Source organism: Zonotrichia albicollis, chromosome 4 (genome assembly GCF_047830755.1).
Source record: "Zonotrichia albicollis isolate bZonAlb1 chromosome 4, bZonAlb1.hap1, whole genome shotgun sequence".
NCBI lineage: Eukaryota > Metazoa > Chordata > Aves > Passeriformes > Passerellidae > Zonotrichia > Zonotrichia albicollis.
Genome location: NC_133822.1, coordinates 15,027,631 through 15,048,374, shown reverse-complemented (window position 1 = coordinate 15,048,374; position 20,744 = coordinate 15,027,631). Strand labels below are relative to the sequence as shown.

Here is a 20,744-nt window from a genome sequence, read left to right as displayed (position 1 = left end):
ATGATAATGATGTCTCTTATGTAAAATAAATATTGCTAAATAAAACAAATACAGTTGGAATTATATCCAGGCTGTGTTTCTTTTCTGTGCGCCCCTTGCCTTGCTGGGGGGGGGGGGGCGTTTGGGACTCTGACCCACCGAACCCACACCTCTGCAGCCACGAGACCCGGAGGTCAGGGCGGCGGAAGCTGCACTGCCAAGGGCTCCTGTTGCTCCGAATCCACAAGGAAAACGGGACAGGTTGGCACAAACCCCCCCCTACCCACGTTTATTCCCGGCGCCGGAGGCTCCGTGACCGCCGCGCCCGCCCCGTCACGTGCGGTGGGCGGAGCCCCCGCCTGGCCCCGCCCCCTCCCCGGCGCGAGCCGTGACGCGCGGCACGCGCCGCGCCCCGCGCGCTCCTGCCCCCGCCCCCTCCATCATGGCGGCGGCGGCGGCGGCAAATTAGGGCAGAGCCCGCGCACCGGGCGCGCTCCCGCCTCCCCCCCTCCCCTCCTCACCGCCCCCGGCGGGAGCGACCCGGCAGCTGCGCCCGCTCCTCCACCTCCAGTTCCTCCCCGCGGCGCCCGCAGGTGAGGGAACGGGCGTGGGAGCGGGCGGGCTGGCTGTTGATTTATTTTTGTTTGTTTTGTTTATTTATTTCTTTCCCTGTCTGTCTGCGTTTACTCATTGATTCAAGGGTGGTGGGGGAGCGGGGACTGGCGGCTGGGCGCGCTCCCGCCGCCCTCCCGCGCGCGCACCCCCGTCCGTGAGTTGGGGGGGGCGCGGCGAGCCGGGAGCGCGCGTCTCGGCGGGGGCGCGGCGGGGGCAGGCGCGCCCCCTGGCGGCCGGTGCCGCTGCCGAGGGACGCGCGGACCCCCGGGACACCCCCGGGACACCCCCGGAGCCGCGGGCAGCGGTGCCGAAGGGGCCGTGCCAGGCTCCCGTCGGCGGCTCCCCCGCTGCAGGGGCCGCGGCAGCGCGCAGGCTGCGAGTCCTGCACGGCGCCGCCGGTGACTCATCCCGCCGCCGTGCCCGCCCGGCCGGGTATAAATAAATCTCTCATTCATCGCCGTAGTAACTGAGGGGCTCACGCTGCGCTCCCGCCGGTGGCTCCGGCGCCGCTGAAACTTGGAAGGGCTTTTTTCGGCTCCTCAAACCCAAACAGGCGCGTTAAGGCAGAAAGTGAATGGGAATGGAGCTCGTTAATGAAAGCTGTGTTTGTCATAATTTAATGCTGTGGTGAGATGGTTTGAAGCTGCAAAGGACTGGGGGACCTTTGTTGTGGATAACGCATATAGCTTTTGCTTTTCTTCCTAGAAGGGAAATCACCCCGTTTGCCTAGAGTGCTCACCTAATTGCATTTCTGTCAGAGGTCAGCTACAGCCACTATCCAGACAAAGAACAATTGTGTTTTCCAGTATTTCTATCCATTAAGTGCCACCAGAGGATCAGTAGTGGCTGCAGTATTGATTCATTTCCAGTAGGAACTGACATGTTTGAACTGAGTAGCTCTCAGTTTATTATAAACAATCTCTTAGTCATACCCTCATACCCAGTTGGAAAACTACTCCGGAGAATTTATCTCCCAAGCTGATCACAACTGGATGCTTTGGATAGTCCTGCCTGTTATGGGAAGTGTTTTCAGAGACAAACTGCTGCAAGGTTTAACTAGCCCACACATGCAAGTCTCACCCAAAATCCCCACATCTGGTAAGGCTGCAGAGTGCCTGAATATTTTCCATCTTGTTGATATGGGGTGTGGCTCTGTAGATCTGCAACTCCTTGAAATTGGGCACATTTGTAAAGGACACCGAGGCTGTAGATGCAGCTGAGCTGAGCGTGGCTGCCTGTTGCCGAGATTGATGGCAGGAAGACGACCCAAACCGTGAGCATATCGAGGTCAGGAGGCCCTAAAGATGATTTGAGCTGCAGTGCTGCCATCCTGCTGCTTGGCTGAGCTCTTGCTGGCCAGGGCTGTGGCAGTAGTTCAGCAGGAGGAATTCTGCCACAGCAGCTCACAGGGTGACTGGGTTTGTGGCTGGTGAGTGAGGCTCTAGGTGGGGAATGCATCCAGCTCTGGAGTGATTCCATTGTGGCGTGGGAGCTGAGGGCTGTGGTGCTGCTGTTTCTGAAATCCGTAGGTGACATTGTTTGTAAGAACCAGCTGAACTGCTCTGGGCAGCCGAGCAGTGATGTTGCATTTTGGGGTTTGGATGATGCAAGCAATCCCATCTTGATGCACAGTGGGGTTTTACAGACAGGGACTGAAACACGGCCCGGCCTCGTGGCTGGGGATTATATTCCCTGTATTCATTGGTAGGCTGGTGCTGCCCATTATCCAGTTTATAACTCTGCTGTGGATTAGGACGTGACAGATGGGGAAATGTCAGCCCTGCTGCAACTCCTGCTCTCAGGTCGCTTGAGCAGCTCAGCCCACATGAAACAAGTGACAGCAGGGCCGGAGGAGTGACAGGCTAAGTCAGCTTCAACAGGTAGAGCCTTCTGTCCCCCAAGGGTGCAAGAACTGGGAAAGGTGATTTTTTTTTTTTTGTAGGGAGTAATTGGTAATAATGTTGATCTCTGTAGTTCTTTAAGGACAGTATTCCTGCAGAGATCTTGTTAAACCTGAAGCAGCCCTCTTGCCCTGGCTCTGAGACTTGGGGAGTCTGTGTAACTCCTTATTTCCTCTGCTCTATCGCATCTCCTGTACAAGCTCGTCATTTAAACACTTTCTGGACTCTCTTCAATTTTGTTCCTTTAGTGGAGAGCTCTCTTTCCTCTGATCTGGTCTCTCAAGCTGTGTGTCCTTTTTCAGTCCCCCTCATTCCTGAAAAATGGCCTTTTCTGAGATATTTACAGGATCTGAGTCAATATTTCTGTGTTTGTCTTTGTAAACAAAACCAGTCATTCTCAATCCTAAAGGAGTCATCCAGTTTCTGTGCTGTGGGCTTCTCTCAAAGGAAAATTGGTGATTCTGAAGTGCACTTCCACTCATGGCATTCTTTTATGTGAATTTGAAGATTTCTTCCATTCAAGTTCTTAAGTCTCCTTTCTCATTTCATTATAAAACTGCCTCTCAAAATGTATCCACTGAGGTAATTTTTTTTTTATCATTCTTTCCCCAGGGAAACATTAGCCACTATTTAAATAAGCAGTGGTCTCATTCTGTCTCTCTGTTTTTTTTCCCCTCCTCCCCTGAGAAGTGCTGAGCTGTGATTTTCATGAATTAGGCCTCCCTGTTGCACTGTGCTGTTTTGCATATCATGCTTGTTTTCATCAACTTTTTTTATTTCATTTTCTGCATTGATTTGGAATTATATTTTGAAGAATAATCTCTATTATACATTCAGACTTGTTCTTTGGTCCACAGCACAGTTTCTGGATGTCTCTGGACCATCTGTCAGGCTGATTTTTTTCAGGAGAGATCAGTTCAGGTTGTCTGGAAGGGCTCCCATTCACTGTGTAGGCTTTGTGAGAAGCATTTGGATTTCAGGGCTGTGGATCTCTACTGAACAAACCAGAACTGAAACAGGCTGGGGAGCTTTTGCTTTTTGGGGAATGGCACCTTTCCCACCTGGTGATGTCAGCATGTGATGTGTGGTGACTGCAGATCTGAAGAGCAGATCTATTGTTAAAGGATCCTTAAGTCTTCAGAGCAGTTTGGGGTTTTTTTTCAGATCTTCTTGCTCTATAAAAATCTCAATTTTGGAAGAGGCTCAAAGCTGTGGTTCTTCTGTGCTGTGATTCCTTAGGTGTCTGAAGCAGGATGTGCTGCCTGTGGAGCACTTTGGGATGGAAGAGGCAGCACAGATGAAGTGCTGTCTCCAAGTTCATTGTTTCCTTTGTGTATAATTTGCTGCTTTGGTTCAAGCTGCAGCAAAGACATAACCCAACATTTCTTATAAAGGCTTTCAGGCATTTTTAAATACATGGAGCAAGAGGTAGGGCTGCCATAGTATGGTCTTCAACAGAGAGCCCATTTTTTTTTCAGTACTGAATGAGTTTCAGAAGCTAGAGTTTCTAAAGAGAATAGCCAGCCAATTTTACAGCACTTTTTTCCTTTTACAGCTTTTAGTTTGGTGGTAAATTTTTCTTTGCCAAGCTACCTACTCCCACTGCAGCCATGCCACAGCACAGTTCTAGTTCTGTTTGTCCTCAGTAACCAGTGTGCAACTGCTGTTAATCTGAATTCCTTCTCAGGGAGGAGGGATTAGAAGTTAGGCCAGGCATCTTGAACAGGTAGACAGGCAAGTGCTTTTCTTTTGCTTTCTTGGTTTATTATTATTATTATTATTATTATTATTATTATTATTATTGAACTTGAGGCTTCATTTGCAGATTGTTCTTTGGTTTTGGAACCTGATTCTTTCTTTTAGTCCCAAGGCATTTCCATTGCAATCCATAACTCTCTTGAGTGGGTCCAATTTCTTTTCCTTGTATTTAGCATTTTGCTCATTCTGACTGCTTTAAACTTTAAACTTGATAAAAAAATCTTCTTCTAAATGTAACTGTGTCTCACATTACTAAATTATCTGGCTCTTTCAGTGCCTGTTCAGTAGCTGTTCTGTAGCACAATCTTCTTGTGTGCTTTTCATTTACACATCCATTCTGGTGCCAAGAATGGGCCACTGCTTGTTTGGGAATGACTCTTTGAAGTTCTGGAGAACTCAACTTGAAGAGTTTGTCAGAAACCCCTTGACAGGATTATTTGATCCATTAAGTTGACAGCATGTTGGTAGTTATCCAGACTTCACCAAACAAAACCAGCTAAAACATGTTGATTAATCTCAAACATCCTTTTAATCTCTTGCATGGCTTTTTCTCCACTTCCATATTGTTGTTTGAGATTTTACTTTTTACTATGTTGGTGTTAATTTCTCTCTACCTTAGTTTTTTCTGCAGGTCTTATTTGGATATTTGAAAAAGGCAACAAAACAATTAAAGTGAAACAGGGAGGAGTTCTTTGGCCAGATGTTGCTGTTAGGTGTGGATTCTGGTTTATAATGTCTGGATGAGAAATCCAGGACAAACAACCATCTGTTCTTCCAATCCCTACAATGAATGTGGAATTCTCTCTGTTGACCATATGTTTTCCATTGCTGTTGGAACACTAAAATTAATTTGAGGCAATTTTGGTCACTTTTTCTCTTACAGTTTTTGGGCATCACAGTAGCCAATCTGAGAAAGCAGAGAAAATATTGATGGGAGGCTTTGGGAGACTCCTCAGAACTTGCCTTTTTATCATGTGTGGTGGTTAAGGAAATGTTCAGAATCTGTCAAAACATGAGACTAATGGTCTCTTTCTAACTTCCATAAAAATCCATAGGCTCTGAGCCCTGACTTCCACTTCCAAGCATGGGATTTATTTTCTGTGGGGTGTACTCCAGCTGTTCTGTTCTTGTAACAGCAAAGAATTAAGAAAGCTGTGGAAAACTGACCCACCCAGTTGACAATTTCCGTCCACCCTACTGAGGCTTGCTTCATCTTGTTTTTGGGCTACACTTTCAGCTCCAGGTGTAAACTCAAAATCTAATATAGAACTTGATCAAAATGAATTAGATGCCACAAATATTGGGAAAAATTAACTGTGAAACCTACTGTCATTGAAAAAGGATCAGTACACCTCTGACCAATGTGTTTAAATGGAACCACCAAACAATGGGAGAGCATTTTAGTCAAGGAAATGAACAGCTGGACTCTGCAGAGATTAGAGGATGGCTCCTCTTAAATTTAACAGTCCTGCACATATAACCAATTAAAACACAATTTCAACTAACAGAAAAACACTTGCCTGGTCTCTGACAACTTCTGTCCTTTTCAAGTTTGTGACTTGGACTTCTAAGATGCTTGTAGAATTGAAGGTCAACCTTCTGTACACATCTGTGGGGGCAAAAAGTGCAGTTTTTTATTAGTCCACGACCCAAGGAAATTATAGACTCAGGATAATTCTAATTCTAAATGCAACTTTTTCATGTGAATGATATAATAGACTCAATAGTCCAGATTATTTAAAAGAAAAAAAAATCAGAAAATAGAAGCACCTTTACTATCATAATGAAAATTCTTCTATATCATATACACATTTTTTACAAGGAACAATTTTGATAATTCTGTTTTGGGGCAATGGATAGCCCAAAAAATAAATCTCTGCAGCCACACCAACTTCACAAAAACCTTGTGTTGAGGGACTGCTCATTTTGCTTGCATGGTAGTGTGGCCATGGCAGGTCAACAATTTTTGATAATTCTGTTTTAGGGCAATGGGTAGCCCAAATAAATCTCTGCAGCCACACCAGCTTCACAAAAGCCTTGTGCTGAGGCGCTGCTCCTTTTGCTTGCATGGTTGTGTGACCATGGCAGGCAGGAGTGGGAAATGCCACTGCTGGCAGCAGGCAGGAGCTGCACTGAGGCACAGCTGGGCTTGCTCCGCATGGTTCTTATTAAAATAAGAATGCAAAAACCTGGATATTGCTTCAGGATTGTTACATAATTCCTTGTTACGTGTGGGTTCATGACCTGTTGCAGCCTTCTAACCCGACCAAACCCCTTTTCTGTTCCCTGACAGCCCTCCTGGCTCCCCCGAGCGCGGCGCAGCCACCCCGATGGCGTCTGCTACTGCCGTGCCTGTAGGATTTCACTATGAAACCAAATACGTAGTGCTCAGCTACCTGGGCCTTCTAGCACAGGAGAAGCCACAGGAGCATCCTCCTCCTCCTCCTCCTCAAGGTAATATTTGCATGTTCATCTCTAGCCATTTCCATGTGCAGCTGGGTTTGCAATTAGCTCTTGGGGTGTTTCTGCAGGGGTGCAGAGCGTGAGCCTGATGTTCGGGGTAGTGAATCTCTTGGTTTGTTCAGTGAAAAATGAATAAATTCCAGTTCAAAGATGTGAGATGCTGATGGAAATAACGCTGTTTGTGTGTAGATGAATGTTTTAATTTGAGCTATGCCAGGGCTGGTTGGTGTTTAGGAAGCAAATAAGTGGTTCAGTTGTGCCTAGAGGCTAGGATGTATATCACCTTGGGTTGATGTATATTACATTTGTTGAGCCAGCATGAGAATTTCAGCCCGTGCTTGCTGTTTTTTTGGGACACAAGTGGAAGTAAGCAGGGGTGAGGTGATGTTTACTGGCATAAACTGAGTGGTGTCTTGAGCAATCCCCTGTGCTAAATAGTTTTGCCCTATTACACTGAGGCTGCTGTTGTTGTCACTCAGTGCTGGTACGGAGATGTGGCCAATGCTACTCGTGTTTATTTTTTTATTTATTTATGCAAAGTCAAGGACTGCAGATATTTCTTCCAGGACATGTTTATGGATAAAAGAGGGTAAATAAATAAATAGAAGGCAGAAGAAAAGAAGTTTGGTAGATTGTGTTTCACATAAAGCTAAGAGGTAAAACTGTTCTTTATTTTGTGGTGGCAAGCACTTAAGCAATGTTGTTTGTCATGATTGCCTGGGTGACTTGTCACTTCTTAATGATGTTTTAGTCACTATTAGTTCTGTGATTCAGAGCTTATGCTGATGAAAGGAGACTTTAAAAAAGCCCAGACCAAACAGAGACAGTCTTCAGAATCTTTGTTTTCTTTGAACAATCATTTAATAATGCATATGCTGTCATTTACTGAACTTACCTGTCATCAAGTGAGAAATTCCTGAAAAGAAAGACTGCAACAAGGTTATCACAGAAGTGCTCTTCTGTTTGGTACTTAATCATATAGCACAGGCTGGTTATATTATATATCATTCATTAAATTAATGTAATGTAATTAATAAACTGTAATTCATAAATACCTTTGTGTATTTAAGGTATGTTTGCTGCTTCCACTTTGTCTGCCTCTGTGGTCCATGAAAGTAGAGGCACCTTAGCTGTTTCATAAAACCCTTTGTTGAAAAATGTGCTTATTTTAGCAATGACATCTCATTCTGAACATCCTACCCATTTATAACTGGGCTGTAACTGGAAATGTATTGAGTACATATAAAGGTTCAATGTGTAAGAGTCTGCTTTGTTCTAGAAATAGATTCAGAAAGAGAAATGCTAGTCCTAAAGCTTTTTAAAAATTATTTAGCTGTAGTTACCCTTGAAGCATTTGCAAATTGAGGTGAAACCTTTCATTTTCAGAATCAGTTGATTCTCATTACCTCTAAACTTCTAATCTGAATTACAGAAGTATATTTAAACTTTCTAAAGAGGAAGCTACAAATTCTTAAATGAAAATTTTGTAGTGACTTAAGATTTTACTTCTCAGATATTGTTTATATGTGTTAGCTTGTGTCACAGCAGCCTGTGGTTTGATTTGCTACTAAAATACTCTAAAGCATTCATACTTTACAACTTCTGAAGAGGAAATCTGCATTTTCCCCACCTCATTTCCCAAACCAGACAGTGACCACAAGGTCTCCTCTCCTGCTTATCTTTCACTTTAATTAGGTCTGTCTTTCAGTGGTTTTGCTGCTTTCTGATCAAAGCCTTAGGATTAAATAATTTTGCCTTACTTTTAATTTGCCAATTTGTTTCTCACTCTGTTTTGTAATCCTTTGCATGGACTTCAGGCTGTATTGAACTAAGCAAATGCTTTATCAGGATTTGTTTCATTCTTTCCTAACTCACTTTTCCTGGTGGTGCTTTTCTGCCTTCCATGCTTCTGAGAGGTTTCTTTTGTCTGCTTGCTACATTTAAAAAATCCCTTCTCCTCCATTTGCTCACCTTGCTTGTAATGAAGCAGTGTTTGAGGTGCACTGCTGGGCTGTGTGTGGTTATTTCAGAGTGCTGTGTGCATCCCCCTGCCTGTTGAGCAGTTGATATACCCAGTGAGTATCTCCTGGTTGGTTGGCACCTGCTGGCTGTAATCTGCAGTCCCCAGGAGGGGAGCACAGCCCATAATGGATATTTCCTGCCCTGCCTAATGCACTGCTGGGAGCTGTAGCTGGGTGTTACAGTCCCCAGTGTGGACTGAGAAACCTGGTGAGAATGAGAGATGGGAAAGCTGGGAAATGGAAATGAACTGTTGTTTTCTGGAATCCCATCCTGAGGAGGAGACTTCTGGGTTTGGTGGCAGACACAGAAGGGGTAACAGGAGCACAGCATTCCTGCCTGTCAGTGCGTTTTGCAAGCACTGTCACCAGTTGTTAATTCAACACTTTGAGTGATCCCAAATTCCTTCCTTTGTAGATTTCTGTGGCACTTCAAAATGCTGGTCAGGAGTCTTTGTACTCTATGGCTGAACACCATTGATTTGTGAATTGAGAGGATTCCAATAAAAAACACCTGTCTGTAATCTTGCTTTGCTTTGATTTGGATGTTGTCATGGTTTGAGCCTGGCACAGAGCCAGTGCCCCCCATGAAAATGCCCTCACCCTGGTGTCTGCTGTGAGATGTGACCAGGAATAAGCAAAACAGGCTTTAGCTTAAACATAAAGAACACTTTATTACCTAAACTACAGGGAAATAGGGAAAGACCATAAGGAAAAGAAAAAAAATTGAAAACCTTGCAAAAACCACTTTCCTCCTCCCCACTACCTGACTTTCCCAATCCGATACATTCTCCCAAAACACCCAACTGCCCAGCCCGGCACGACACTTTAGTATACTCAAACTTCAGTTCATGAAGAGGAAAGGAGTCCTTCTTGTTCCATAGGCTTCCCCTGGAAACACACTGAAACCTCGTGTGCTTCCCTGTCACTTCGGCACCGCCCGGAAAAAAGTCCTTTTGCCACTTGTGACATCTTCCTTCCATGCCCAGTGCTCTCACCACTGACGCATGGACCAGAGCTGCTTTTAGGGTTGTCTTTCAAGGATGCCTTGTCTCACTCCAAAAAGGCACAGTCTCTGCTTTGGGACATCTGTCCCCCCCATATTTTTCCAACCCCCTGGGGCCGGGGGGTCCTCCTGGTTCTGAGCCACTGCTTCCCCCTAAGTGCAGTCTGTGTCACAGGAACAACTGAGTCCATGGCCACAAGAAAAGTCCAGCCAAAAGGCCACTCCAAATCATCTCTCCCCATCCAATCATCTCCACGTTCTTCGGGCCAGGTCCTTGTCTCATCTCATCTCCTATCTCCCTTCTTATTCAGCTTCGAGGAGGATTAGCATTTTTGCAAGGCCCCAATCATGAAAGAAAGGGGTTAAAACTTTCAGTCTCTGTCTGTCTCAGAACGATGATACTCCCACACGTGCTGCTGCTGCGGCCGGCCGGGCTGCACCCTTCTCCCCCCTTTCTCCTCCTGGGCCAGCTGCTATCACATTCCGTCTCGCCGACTCTCCCTCTCTCTCCCTCCTGAGGGGGGGAATGGCTGCCCGATGTCTCTTGGGGCTCCTCCACCCTTCCATCCTTGAAGGCCTCCTCACCTCCCATCTCTGTCCAGGCCCAGGGCCTACCGCATGGCTGCCCCTCCCCCGCCCAGCTGCAGTGACTGGACAGGGGAGGGTGATCTGACCTCTTCGCTGCGACGTCCCAAGAGAGCCTGCCAGGGGCAGTGCCCTGCTTTTTAACCCCTGTGTATTCTCAGAGGTGTGTCCAAACCCCACTGGCTACACCAGGTGTCAGTATGAAACTCAGAACATCCATTGGTTTGACCACAGCATCCCAGAATTCCCACTCCTTCCTGGTCAAACCACCACAGATGTTGTGCTGACAGACCTTCCATGGGAAGCAATGAAGCAGCAATTTTACCTATTGCCTGTTTCCTTTCCACTTGCAGAACAAACTCCTGTATTTTGTGTTCCATTCATATGAGGCCTTGACTAAGGTTTGCAGCACCTTCTCTTCATTTATTTTTCTCAGATCCAAATAAGACTGTACTCCTATTAAGTTTTGTGAATCATATTCAGTGTAATGGGAGTATCCATGAAGACAAGTTTCAGCTTGCCCTGGTGGAGCTGAGCTCCCTGAGTGCCTGAGAGGGAGAGTGAGGGACTCCTCTAGAGGGCAGTTCAGTGCAGGATCCCAGTTCCAGCCACCCTTTGTCACCACTGGAGCATCTTCTGCCTTTCCACTGCAAGTGTACCAGACATGGGAGATGAGAAAAACAGGTGCCCTAAGTGGTGGTAGGATTTCTGTATTTCCCTTGAGTCTCCTTCTACCTCAGTGTCCCAAATTTTGGTGAAGTTTCAACGCTCCAGTTAAACTAAAGGTGTATCTGGTGGGTCAAAACCACCCAACCAAAAGTGATCCTTCCCAACAGGAGTGGCACTGTATTATTATCTCTGCCAGAACTGCCTCTGTCACCATCTTCTGCCTCTGTTTTCCTCCATTTTGTACTAGTTTTTTTTTCTGTTTCAAAAACTGAGACAAGAATAAAACTTTAACATTGGTTGATAGATTTCCAGTTAAAACTTCTCATTGTTTGTAGGTCTATTGTGCTTTGCAAGACTGATGATTTTTGGAGGGTTTTTTTCAGTGAATAGAAAATTCAGAGAAATTACATGGAAAATTACATTGCTGTGTTTCCTTTTGGGTCTCTTGGTTGATTTTGTTCAAGAAGGATGGCTTCAATTACAACCACTAAAATCACTTCTGGCTCCAAGCAAATAACGTTGATATAAATCAGCACCTGATGAGGACTTGGAAATTTTGATTTTGCTATCTTCTTTTCAGCACAGGGACTGAAGAGAGAGCCATCCACAGTATTCCAGGCTCTTGAAGAAAAGACAGTTGTACTGGGCAAGCCAATCTTTAAACATTATAGCTCTATAGGGTTCTGTAATGGATTTCAGTGTCTCCAGAGGTAAATCCAGCAAATTTAACTGGCCAGTGCTTTGAGAGATTTTTCCCATTAGTTTTTCCAGAATAATGATTCTGCATAGCAGTCACTGCAATTTATTTAAAGCAAAATCCATTAGCAGTATATTCTGTTATTTTTGGTAGGTGAACAAATCAGATAAATTGATAAAACACTCAGAGTAGCATCACCTGGGTAAGTCAGTGTGGTTTGAGGCAACAGTGAGTACCTATATTTAAAATGTGTGGAAGCTCTCAGTACCTATATTTAAAATGTGTGGAAGCTCTCAGTTGTCTGTTCATTAGATCGTGCAGAGATGCTTTGTATTTTTTTCAGAATTCTTTTCATACCTATAAGTACTGGTTCAGACAGAGAAAATAATTACTAAGTACTGGAAAACATCTCTACACTTTTCACCCTGAAGTCACTCTCATTACAGAAGCTTCCACTCTGCTGCAGTTATTAGTATTACTAACTTTTCAAGTGAGTCAAAGTACTTTGGTTTTGTGATTCAATGTGTTTATATTACAAATGTTTGTTTATATTTTATCAAGGAGTGACTTTTGATGTATTTCTCTATTTTAATCTACTTCCCCATTGCTTTACACCATCCCATGAGCTTGTGGCTATGACAAACACTGTGAAGAAAATTGTTAATTGGCAGTATCTTGTATCTTTTTAATATTTTAGACTCTTTCAGTTTCTTTTAAGCTGAGCATTCTTATGGTTTATAAAGGGCTTCTTTTAAACATTTCTTAAATCAAGGGCTACATCCCTGTATGGCAGTCCATGGTCTGGAGTTTGCTGGTGTAATGGATGTATTTTATTAAAGGAAGCAGATAAATAAAATGTAAATCTCTTTTACATTTGTAAAGAGATTTTGTATATCTTTGTCACTTCTCAGAACTTACAGTAATTTTAGAGTGTTACTTAATGTTTTTAAAAGTGTGAGATGTTAAAGAAATATTACAGTCATGCTGAAAGTAAATTTTTAAGTCAACTGGACAGAAGTTAATATAGAGACCTAGGAGAACTCAAAAATGAAGATATTGTTAAATTAAAATTACAAGCATGAAAGAAAAAAAATCAGGAGCAATCTGTGACATCAGTGGCTTTCTTTTCCAATCATCCTTCATTCCCTTGAACTACAAAGGCAAAACATCTTTTCAGTCTCTCCTTATAGTCCCTGTTGTCCCTTGTTAGCTGAAATTTTGGCTCAAGCACTGTAGGGTGAGATGTGCAGACTCTGTAGCTCTGAAGAATGACTTCCATCCCTCCTGCTCCTGAGATCAACCCTGGCAAACAGGTTACTCTTTATTGTTACTGAGCTCCTGGAGTTTTACTGAAGTATCACATTTATTTAGTAGTCAGATGCTCCCTGATGCACTGCTTGATGGACTTTCACAACACATTTTCCTCTGCTTTTTAAGTTACTTCCAGATACCTGAAACCCAAAATCTCAACAGGAACATAATTGTGCCAAAGTGAACATTTATTCCATAAATAGAAAGTGGAATGCACTAACTTGGTTGTGTAAGAACTTGTAACAGAGATTTGTTGTGCCTCTGGCTTGGGAAGAGCCTTGCAGAGTTGGTTTGCCAAAAGCCCAGAAGATGCAAACCCATTTCTTGAGCACAGGAAAGCATTCAATGCTCTTACAAACACCATTTCTGGTGTTTGCATCTTTGATAATGAAAATAAATTCTCACCTAAAATAGGCTGGTTTTGAGAAGAGCCTTGCAGAGATGGTTTGCGAAAAGCCCAGAAGATGCAAACTCATTTCTTAAGCACAGGAAAGCATTCAGTGCTTATTCTGTCTCTTACAGACACATTTCTGGTATGACCATTTGCATCTTTGATAATGAAAATATATTCTCACCTAAAATAGGCTGGTTTTACTGTTTTCTTCTGCCTATTTGTGGCTTGGAAGTTGGATAATGGAGAAAAAGGTACCCCTCACTTAGGACCTTTGCAGTGTGCAGTGTTTGCTGGTAGCAGTCAATATCCAGGAGATGCAGAAAGCTGGAATCCATTGTTTATCAGGGGAATAAAGAGTGCAAAGTCACTGCTGTGGGGAGGGGTGGGGTTTGGATGTTCTGGCATGGCTGAATAGTCAGGTGCTCTCAGAATCAGCAGCTGCTGCAGAGTTGTGGGTGTTGGGAGATGGAAACCATTGAGTGCAGTGCTGATTATCTAAACAGCTCTTTGTACTCTGGCAGCAGTGGAATTTCCCTTCCTTCCATTTTCTGGGTGACTTCTTATCAGGTATGACAGCTTGTCAGGGGTGATCATTGTCACATTATTCCTGTGAGAATGGCTGCTCCTCTGGCCTTGCAGACCCAGGGAAAGCACAGGTTCACACAAGGGGTGAACTTGCTCACACTTGTTGCACTTGGTTCCAGAGCAGTGGTTCAGGTCTGCAAAAAAGCAACTGAGAGGGACTGACAGGGCATTAACCAGAAGGAGGAACACTGTGCTCCTCTCTGGAATTTATTACTCAGACTGGCAGAGATGCTACTTGGGAAGGGATTTAAGAAGCTAAGTAAAGTTATTCTGAACATGTGTGGTTAAGTCAAGTGGAATTACAGTGACTGGTCACAGAAATACATGAAAACATTTTATACTGACTTAAGCATACATTGGTTTAGAGGGATCCTGGTGCTGGGTTTTTAAGCATTAACACATGTTCAGTGGGTTGATACTATGGATTTTTAACATCTTTTTCAATTGTAGGAGACCATAAAAGCTTATTGTCTGTTGGTTTTTTAATTACAGAAAATGCACAGTGTACTTCACTAGTGTGTAGTTAACCACACATCTGTGTGTGTTGAGTGCTTTTACAGTTTTCACACACCCTTTTATGAAATTTAGTGATTATATGTGTCCATTGTGGAAGAAAAGGGAAGGCAAGACAACACTTAAAGTGAGTTCCAGCAGAGAACCAAACCCAAGGAAACAGGCCACAAAGCTCTCATTCATGAGACCACCAAATTATGATTTAGTGCCTTCAAAACAGGAATGAAAAAAGATGTGCCAGAAAGCTCCCCTGGCTGTTACAGGACTTACCTGAAGATCTGGGTATGAATATGGATGAGGAGGAAATTGAGTCAGATGACACCAACATTACAGATACAAATCCTTTCCCCTTTTTGTTTTCTTCAGCTGGGTGAAGAGTGTCTGTAGAGCAGAACATTGTCTGGATGTCTGGGTAGAGCTGTAGCCCTGGGTGCAGGTGCAGAAAGGGTGAGAAATTCAGATGTCCTGAGTACCTGGGTTTGTTTGGAAACAGTTTTGTGTCTCTTGGTACAGAATAATGACTAAGATGACTGAGAGTCTGTGTAACCCTGACTGATATGGCTGAAACAACTTCTGTTACCAATATCTGGAGTCAGCACATGGAAAATGTGATCCCAAACCATGGCATGTGAGTTCTGGGGAAATGTAGCCATTTCAAATTCTTAAATTTCTTGGTTAAGAGAGAATTGGCAACTGACTGAACATTGTGAGGTCCTTTGCCTCCAGTCTTGCTTGTGAACCCAGTGTTAAATTGTGGCCTGTGGACTCCTCATGGCCAGGGAAATGATGCACAGTTCACAGGTTTCAGGATTCTCCATTGATGTCATTGCATAGTTGCTCTGAGAATGCTGTAGATTTTGCAGGCATCAATATAAATTTTATATTTTGCTGCTAAAAATCAAGCTTATGCCAGTCTGCTTTGTTTTGGTGTAGTTTGATAATAAATGTATTAGGTGTAATGGATGATTATTTATGTGCCTTGTTTTGTTTTTGGTCTTAAGTTGAAGATGTTGCCTTTAAAGTTCCTGTGTATCCTGTTTGTAGCTTTACTGTTCTTGTTTATTTATTTATTTATTTTACAATTTTTATTTAAAGCACCAGTTCTACCTTGAATAGGCCTGGATGTTAATGTGTTTCTGGGTTAATAATATAATAAAACTTTTGTAGCAAGTCCTCTGGAGGGATCATACTTGTTGCTGTCTGAAATCCAACTTTCACCTCAAATTCCTTTATACTTAATATTTCAATACCATGTTCCATTATCTACCTTGCTTGAAACATGAAATTAAAATATTTGAATGATTTCTCTGGTTTCTTTCAGGGACTCAACAACAGCTTGTGGCACAACATGCTCTGGAGAAAGAGGCTTTGGAGAAGATTAAAATAGAAATCGAGGAGGAGCTAAAACGTCTTGATGAAGAAATCTTGGAAGGTGCTCTTCAGGTTTTCCAGTTTCAATCCATAATCTCTATGCACTGTAATGGTGGTTAATTTGTAACAGGTACTCCAGTTAAAGAGATTTTTGAATGCCTTGAATCTCTTTATCCTCCTCCCCCCACAAGATTTGTACACATTGCCACATGGAGTAAAATAGTTAAACATTACCATTTGGAGTGGTGGAGCCTGGCCAAAGCAAACAACTGGATGACATTTAATAGTCTACTATAAATAATGGAAAGTAAGCAGCCCTTAAGCTGCTTCACTTGATGGCAGAAGTCCTCAGGAGCTAATATGTCAATGAGCGTGCACTTAAACCTTCAGATTTCTCCCTTCCACCAGGTTTATTTTTTGTGGTATGCTTTGACCTGGAGATGTGGCTTTTATAGGAATGATTTCAAACCCATCTTTGTTTTGCATGTGAGCTGCAAATCACAAATCTGAAATAGAAACACTCTAGAGCTGTTTAAGTTCTTTCATATGGAACTTTCTTAGAAGTTTTAAACTGAGAAGGAAAAGGTTTTATGAACAAAATAATATTTAAAAAATGGATGCTCTAGTACTGCTGCAGAGATGTCCATGTGTGGGCCAATTTACTATGAGAAGATGCCAGGGTCAGCTTAAAATGGGAGAATAGCTGCACATTCAGCAAACTTCTGGATAGGATGCAATTGTGAAACAAGAGCTGGTGGGGAAATGTAGCTCAAAGTCATCTCTGCCTTGTTAGTAGCACTTCCAGAATGTATTAGGACAATTTTACTATGATTTGATCGTTGTATACTTTGACTACAGAACTGTGAATTTTTTTGTCCCTTATGTAAACTGTGTAAAGTGCTGGGATAAGAAATCTGAGACTGTTGATGTTCTTGTGTGAATCTGTTTGATTTTGTGTACCTTCTTCTCTCAGCATTTACCACTACGGGCTTTGACTGCCACACTTCCCCAGTGTTCAGCCCTGCCAACCCAGAGAGCTCCATAGAAGATTGTCTGGCTCATCTGGGGGAGAAGGTGTCCCAGGAATTGAAGGAACATCTGCACAAAGCACTGCAGAGCTTGCTTAGCAAGTGAGTTTCCATTTGCTTTTCCAAAGCTGTTTCTTTTTGCACTGTGAATGCTGAAGTTGGTACTGCATCTTGTATTGCATTTCTTTTTCAATCTTCCTTTATCTGGCTGGGTTTTTTGTTGTTTTGCAATGTAACGTGCAAATACTTCTTTGTGGTATTTGCTTTTTGTAGCAATGTAAGTTCTAAAATTTTTCTAAGCTTTTGTTGCTGAATTTTTGAGGCTGCATCAAGCAGTTTGAGCTGCCATTGCCAGTTCATCAGTGCTGTAGCCACATTAATGTCCTTAGCCTTACAGAGTGGAGCTGAGGGTTTGATTGTGGTCTGGCCCTTGATGAGAGGGAGGGTTTCCTGGAGAGGATGGGAGTTACAGACTTTGTGACCACCCTTCAGGTGCACATCTGAAGCAGATGTGGGCCCCTGGGCTAACCTTGGTGCCTTAACAGCTGTCGTGCTAGCTTAAGCTTACTGTGTAAACAGAACATTGCAGTTGGTGTGCTAGTACCTTAATTAATGTCTTTGCAAATTAATACAGTTGTTGTGGTTGCTTGGTTTGCTGTTATAAATGACCAGCCTGCAGTTTAATGGATCTGCATGAACTACTTGAGCTTTTCTGAGTGACCTCCAAAATGTGTTGGTAGAGAGCTGGAGTTGGAAGGTGCTGCTTTAGGAAGAGTTGCATAAATGCAGCCATGCATTTAAGTGATTCTAGTTTGTTGATATTCTGATGTTCTAGGCTTCCTATGTTTTCTATAGGAAAATATTTGCTTTCTAAATAATGTTTTATTTATGCATGTACATCCATAAAGTCTGAAATGCCTGTGAAACCGTGTTGCCTTTTTCTAAGGCAAACTAGAGCTACTGTTTAATCTCTTGATAATATCCTTCCTGCAGCTGTTCCTGCTCTGCTCATCCCATTGATTGATTTAGATTTGGTTTCAAAGAATTAATGTGCCAAGGAAGTCAAGAGACTGCCCTTAAAATGACAAACACAGATTATGTTTTCCCCACTGTGCATTAACTCAGTTCTTTTCCCCCTGTTGCTGGACTAGTGCTATTTAATGCAATACTTTTTAATTTGGCTTTTATTTTCCTGCCCTCTGACATGCATCTAAACAAGTGTTAGGGTACAGTAAGCTGTTGGATCATGACTCCATGGTTCCTGGAGTTCAAGAAGCAGTTTTCTCTCCAATGCCAGTTACCACTATTTCCATTAAACTGAAACCTGAATTTGCCTTTTGTAATGGGTTGGGCTGACAGCTGCTTTTGAAGCAGTGCATCTTCTGCTGTCACTTGGCAGAAAGCCTTTGCTGTTACTGACTTTGAGATGCCAGATGATCTTGGAGAAAAGAGCATGGAAGGGAGGAATTCCATCACCCCAATTCAGAGAAGTGGAGATGTGATAAATCTAGAATAGAGGTATCTACTGAAGTATGAAGGGGTTTTGTGATCAGAAGTGCTGTTTCTTGCAAATAAAAGTTTCAACTCTGACATAATGCAGTCAGTCTGTGTTAGTCCATAGCCTGTATTGATTACACAATATTTCTCTGCATTGGCCTCTTGCTCAGGTATGGATTTCTTAGTGGAATTTTCTATCTTTAAAATCTTAAGATTATAAAAAAAATATATGCAAGAGCTTAGAAATTTTCTAGCATATCAGAAAACCTACTTATCTAATGTCTTTTAAGTTGTAGAGTATCAAATTATTAGGAAATTCACCAGTTACATCAAAGTGTGTAAGTGGGAGAAAGGTGATGCCTTCCTGACCCTGTCTGGTGCTGCTGTTTTATGTCCTGAACCACAAGACTTGTTAGCTCCTGAAAATGACTTGCTGTAATGCATGTGCAAATATTTTGTCCTCTAGAAACGGAGAACTTTCTTTTATTCATGTTCTTTTGTTTCCTTTTATAACTTTCAGTGTTGGTTTCACTTCTGCAGGCCGGTGACGTATCAGGAGTATCGGGAGCGCACGCACGAGGCATCTGCTCATGCCAGTGGGTGGAACAAGGTACCAGAGCTGTCACTTGCACTTGGATGTGTCCTTGGATATGTCTTGGGTCTCCTTGATGGCCACATTGTTCGTACTAGCTGCACTTGTGCTTGCCAGAGGGCCAGAAATAGAAAGAACTTGGTTTTAGTGTGAAATAAATGGCACTCTCAGAGTGGTAGATGTGCACATAGTGGGTAATTTTATAGATAATTTAGCTAGAAGTTGTTGAAGTGTTAGGTCAATCTGCCTTTAGTTTGGTAAAATGGAAAGTTAGGCATGTTGCTTGACTTATTTTTTTTAAATTCCCAAGAGAGGTTAGTTTTGGAATGAAATCTGAGATGGTTTTTTCATAACAATTCTCTGTTCTTTCTCTGCTCCAATGTCAGGTTTAAAATAAATGTAAAAAAGAGTGCTGAACATGGTGAAAATAAAAATTGACAGTATCTTCATGATATTTCAATTGTTCAGAAAATGTAGGGATGGTGTTCCTACCTGGTTTCAAGAGTAGTTATCTCAAATGATGGGAATCTTCTTTTTCAAACAAAATGCAAATCTGTAAATTAGCTATCTTAAATTACTTATAATGTAGAATGAGTAGATGATTCTTCCCAGATTTGTCTTTCATTAATCATTTGAATTCATCACCATAATCATTCCTTGATGGGTTCAGTGGGCATCAAAAAAGAATGAAAGAATGAAATAACTACTTGAAAATGTAGTCACAATTTGAGTGGTAAAATGTAGTCTTACATTTAAAATAGAACAAGAAATCTTCTCCCTCCTCTTTACATTTTTTTTTTCCAGAAAAACTTTTTCCTGACTTAGGTTTCCTTGCTTACTTCAGAAAGTGTTCATCTAACCAAGGGTGTGGGCCCTTGAACAGCAGTTTAATAAACGTTGCATGACAAGTTACTGCCCATGGCTCCAGCAATTATCATTGCTTTATGTGTGCACTCTTTCAATTTGTCATCTTGTGATTCACAGCATTTTGGTTTAAACAACCATGAAATCTGATTATCAAGAAGGTGGCTTAAGCTAGCACATCTCACTTTTCAGCCAAGCATAAAGCCAGGCATTGTGGCTCAGCTGGCAAGGGAGGAGGTGCCTGGGGCTCCTCAGGTCAGTGTGCTTTGGGTCCCCACCTCCTGAGGATGGATGAATCCTCCTGGCTGCATGAGAGGGCTGCATTTGGGGCTTTCTGACCCAGCTCCATTGCTGCTGCATTCCTGCAGCCCCTGGGGCTCAGGATTTCAGTGGATTTCAGTCCCCATCAGTTGTGGTGGAGAGCATCATCCAGAACATCTCTGTCATCAGCTCTGCTTGCCTCTGACATTTGCTGCTGCAAAACACACAGTCCATGTGAAAATGCCATAAAAGCAATCCGGAGGGGAAGTTTTGTACCCCAGCACAGCATCTGTTTGGATTGTTTTTCTGGTCGTTTGGAGCTCCAGGAATGCCCAGCAGTTCCTTCAATAATCTTTGTTTTGAGGACATGCAGAACATTTGTGTTGGTTTCATTTCCTTTTAATTTCCTTTATCATCTTAATCAGAATTGTGTTTTGTAACAGAAGAAATCTGGATACCTTTCCTGCCATCTCAGTTCAGCCTAATTTTTACTCTGAAGAAGCTGTTAGGAAAACATGTTCATGTTGAATTCTGGAAAGGACAAGGGTCTTCATCTTCTGTTTGAAATAAGGCTCTTATTTAAAAAAAAAACAAATTCCAAACCACCCCATACAAGACAAATTGAATTTCTATAATA

General features: G+C 42.8%; 1 protein-coding gene across 2 annotated transcripts in view; it reads left to right on the top strand.

Annotated features, from left to right (window-relative positions):
- Positions 1 to 358: 358 nt before the first annotated feature.
- BCL2L13 (BCL2 like 13) overlaps positions 359 to 20,744 on the top strand; it is a 33,873-nt gene continuing 13,487 nt past the window's right edge. The window contains exons 1-5 of one of the 2 annotated variants that reach the window (XM_074538897.1): positions 359 to 572; positions 6,547 to 6,707; positions 15,816 to 15,926; positions 16,839 to 16,995; positions 18,931 to 19,000. In XM_074538897.1, coding sequence (XP_074394998.1) covers positions 6,584 to 6,707; positions 15,816 to 15,926; positions 16,839 to 16,995; positions 18,931 to 19,000 — 462 coding nt within the window. In that variant the 5' untranslated portion in view covers positions 359 to 572; positions 6,547 to 6,583. Of the gene's footprint in view, positions 573 to 6,546; positions 6,708 to 15,100; positions 15,123 to 15,815; positions 15,927 to 16,838; positions 16,996 to 18,930; positions 19,001 to 20,744 lie in introns of those variants that run through there. The other variant, XM_074538898.1, reaches the window with a different exon arrangement.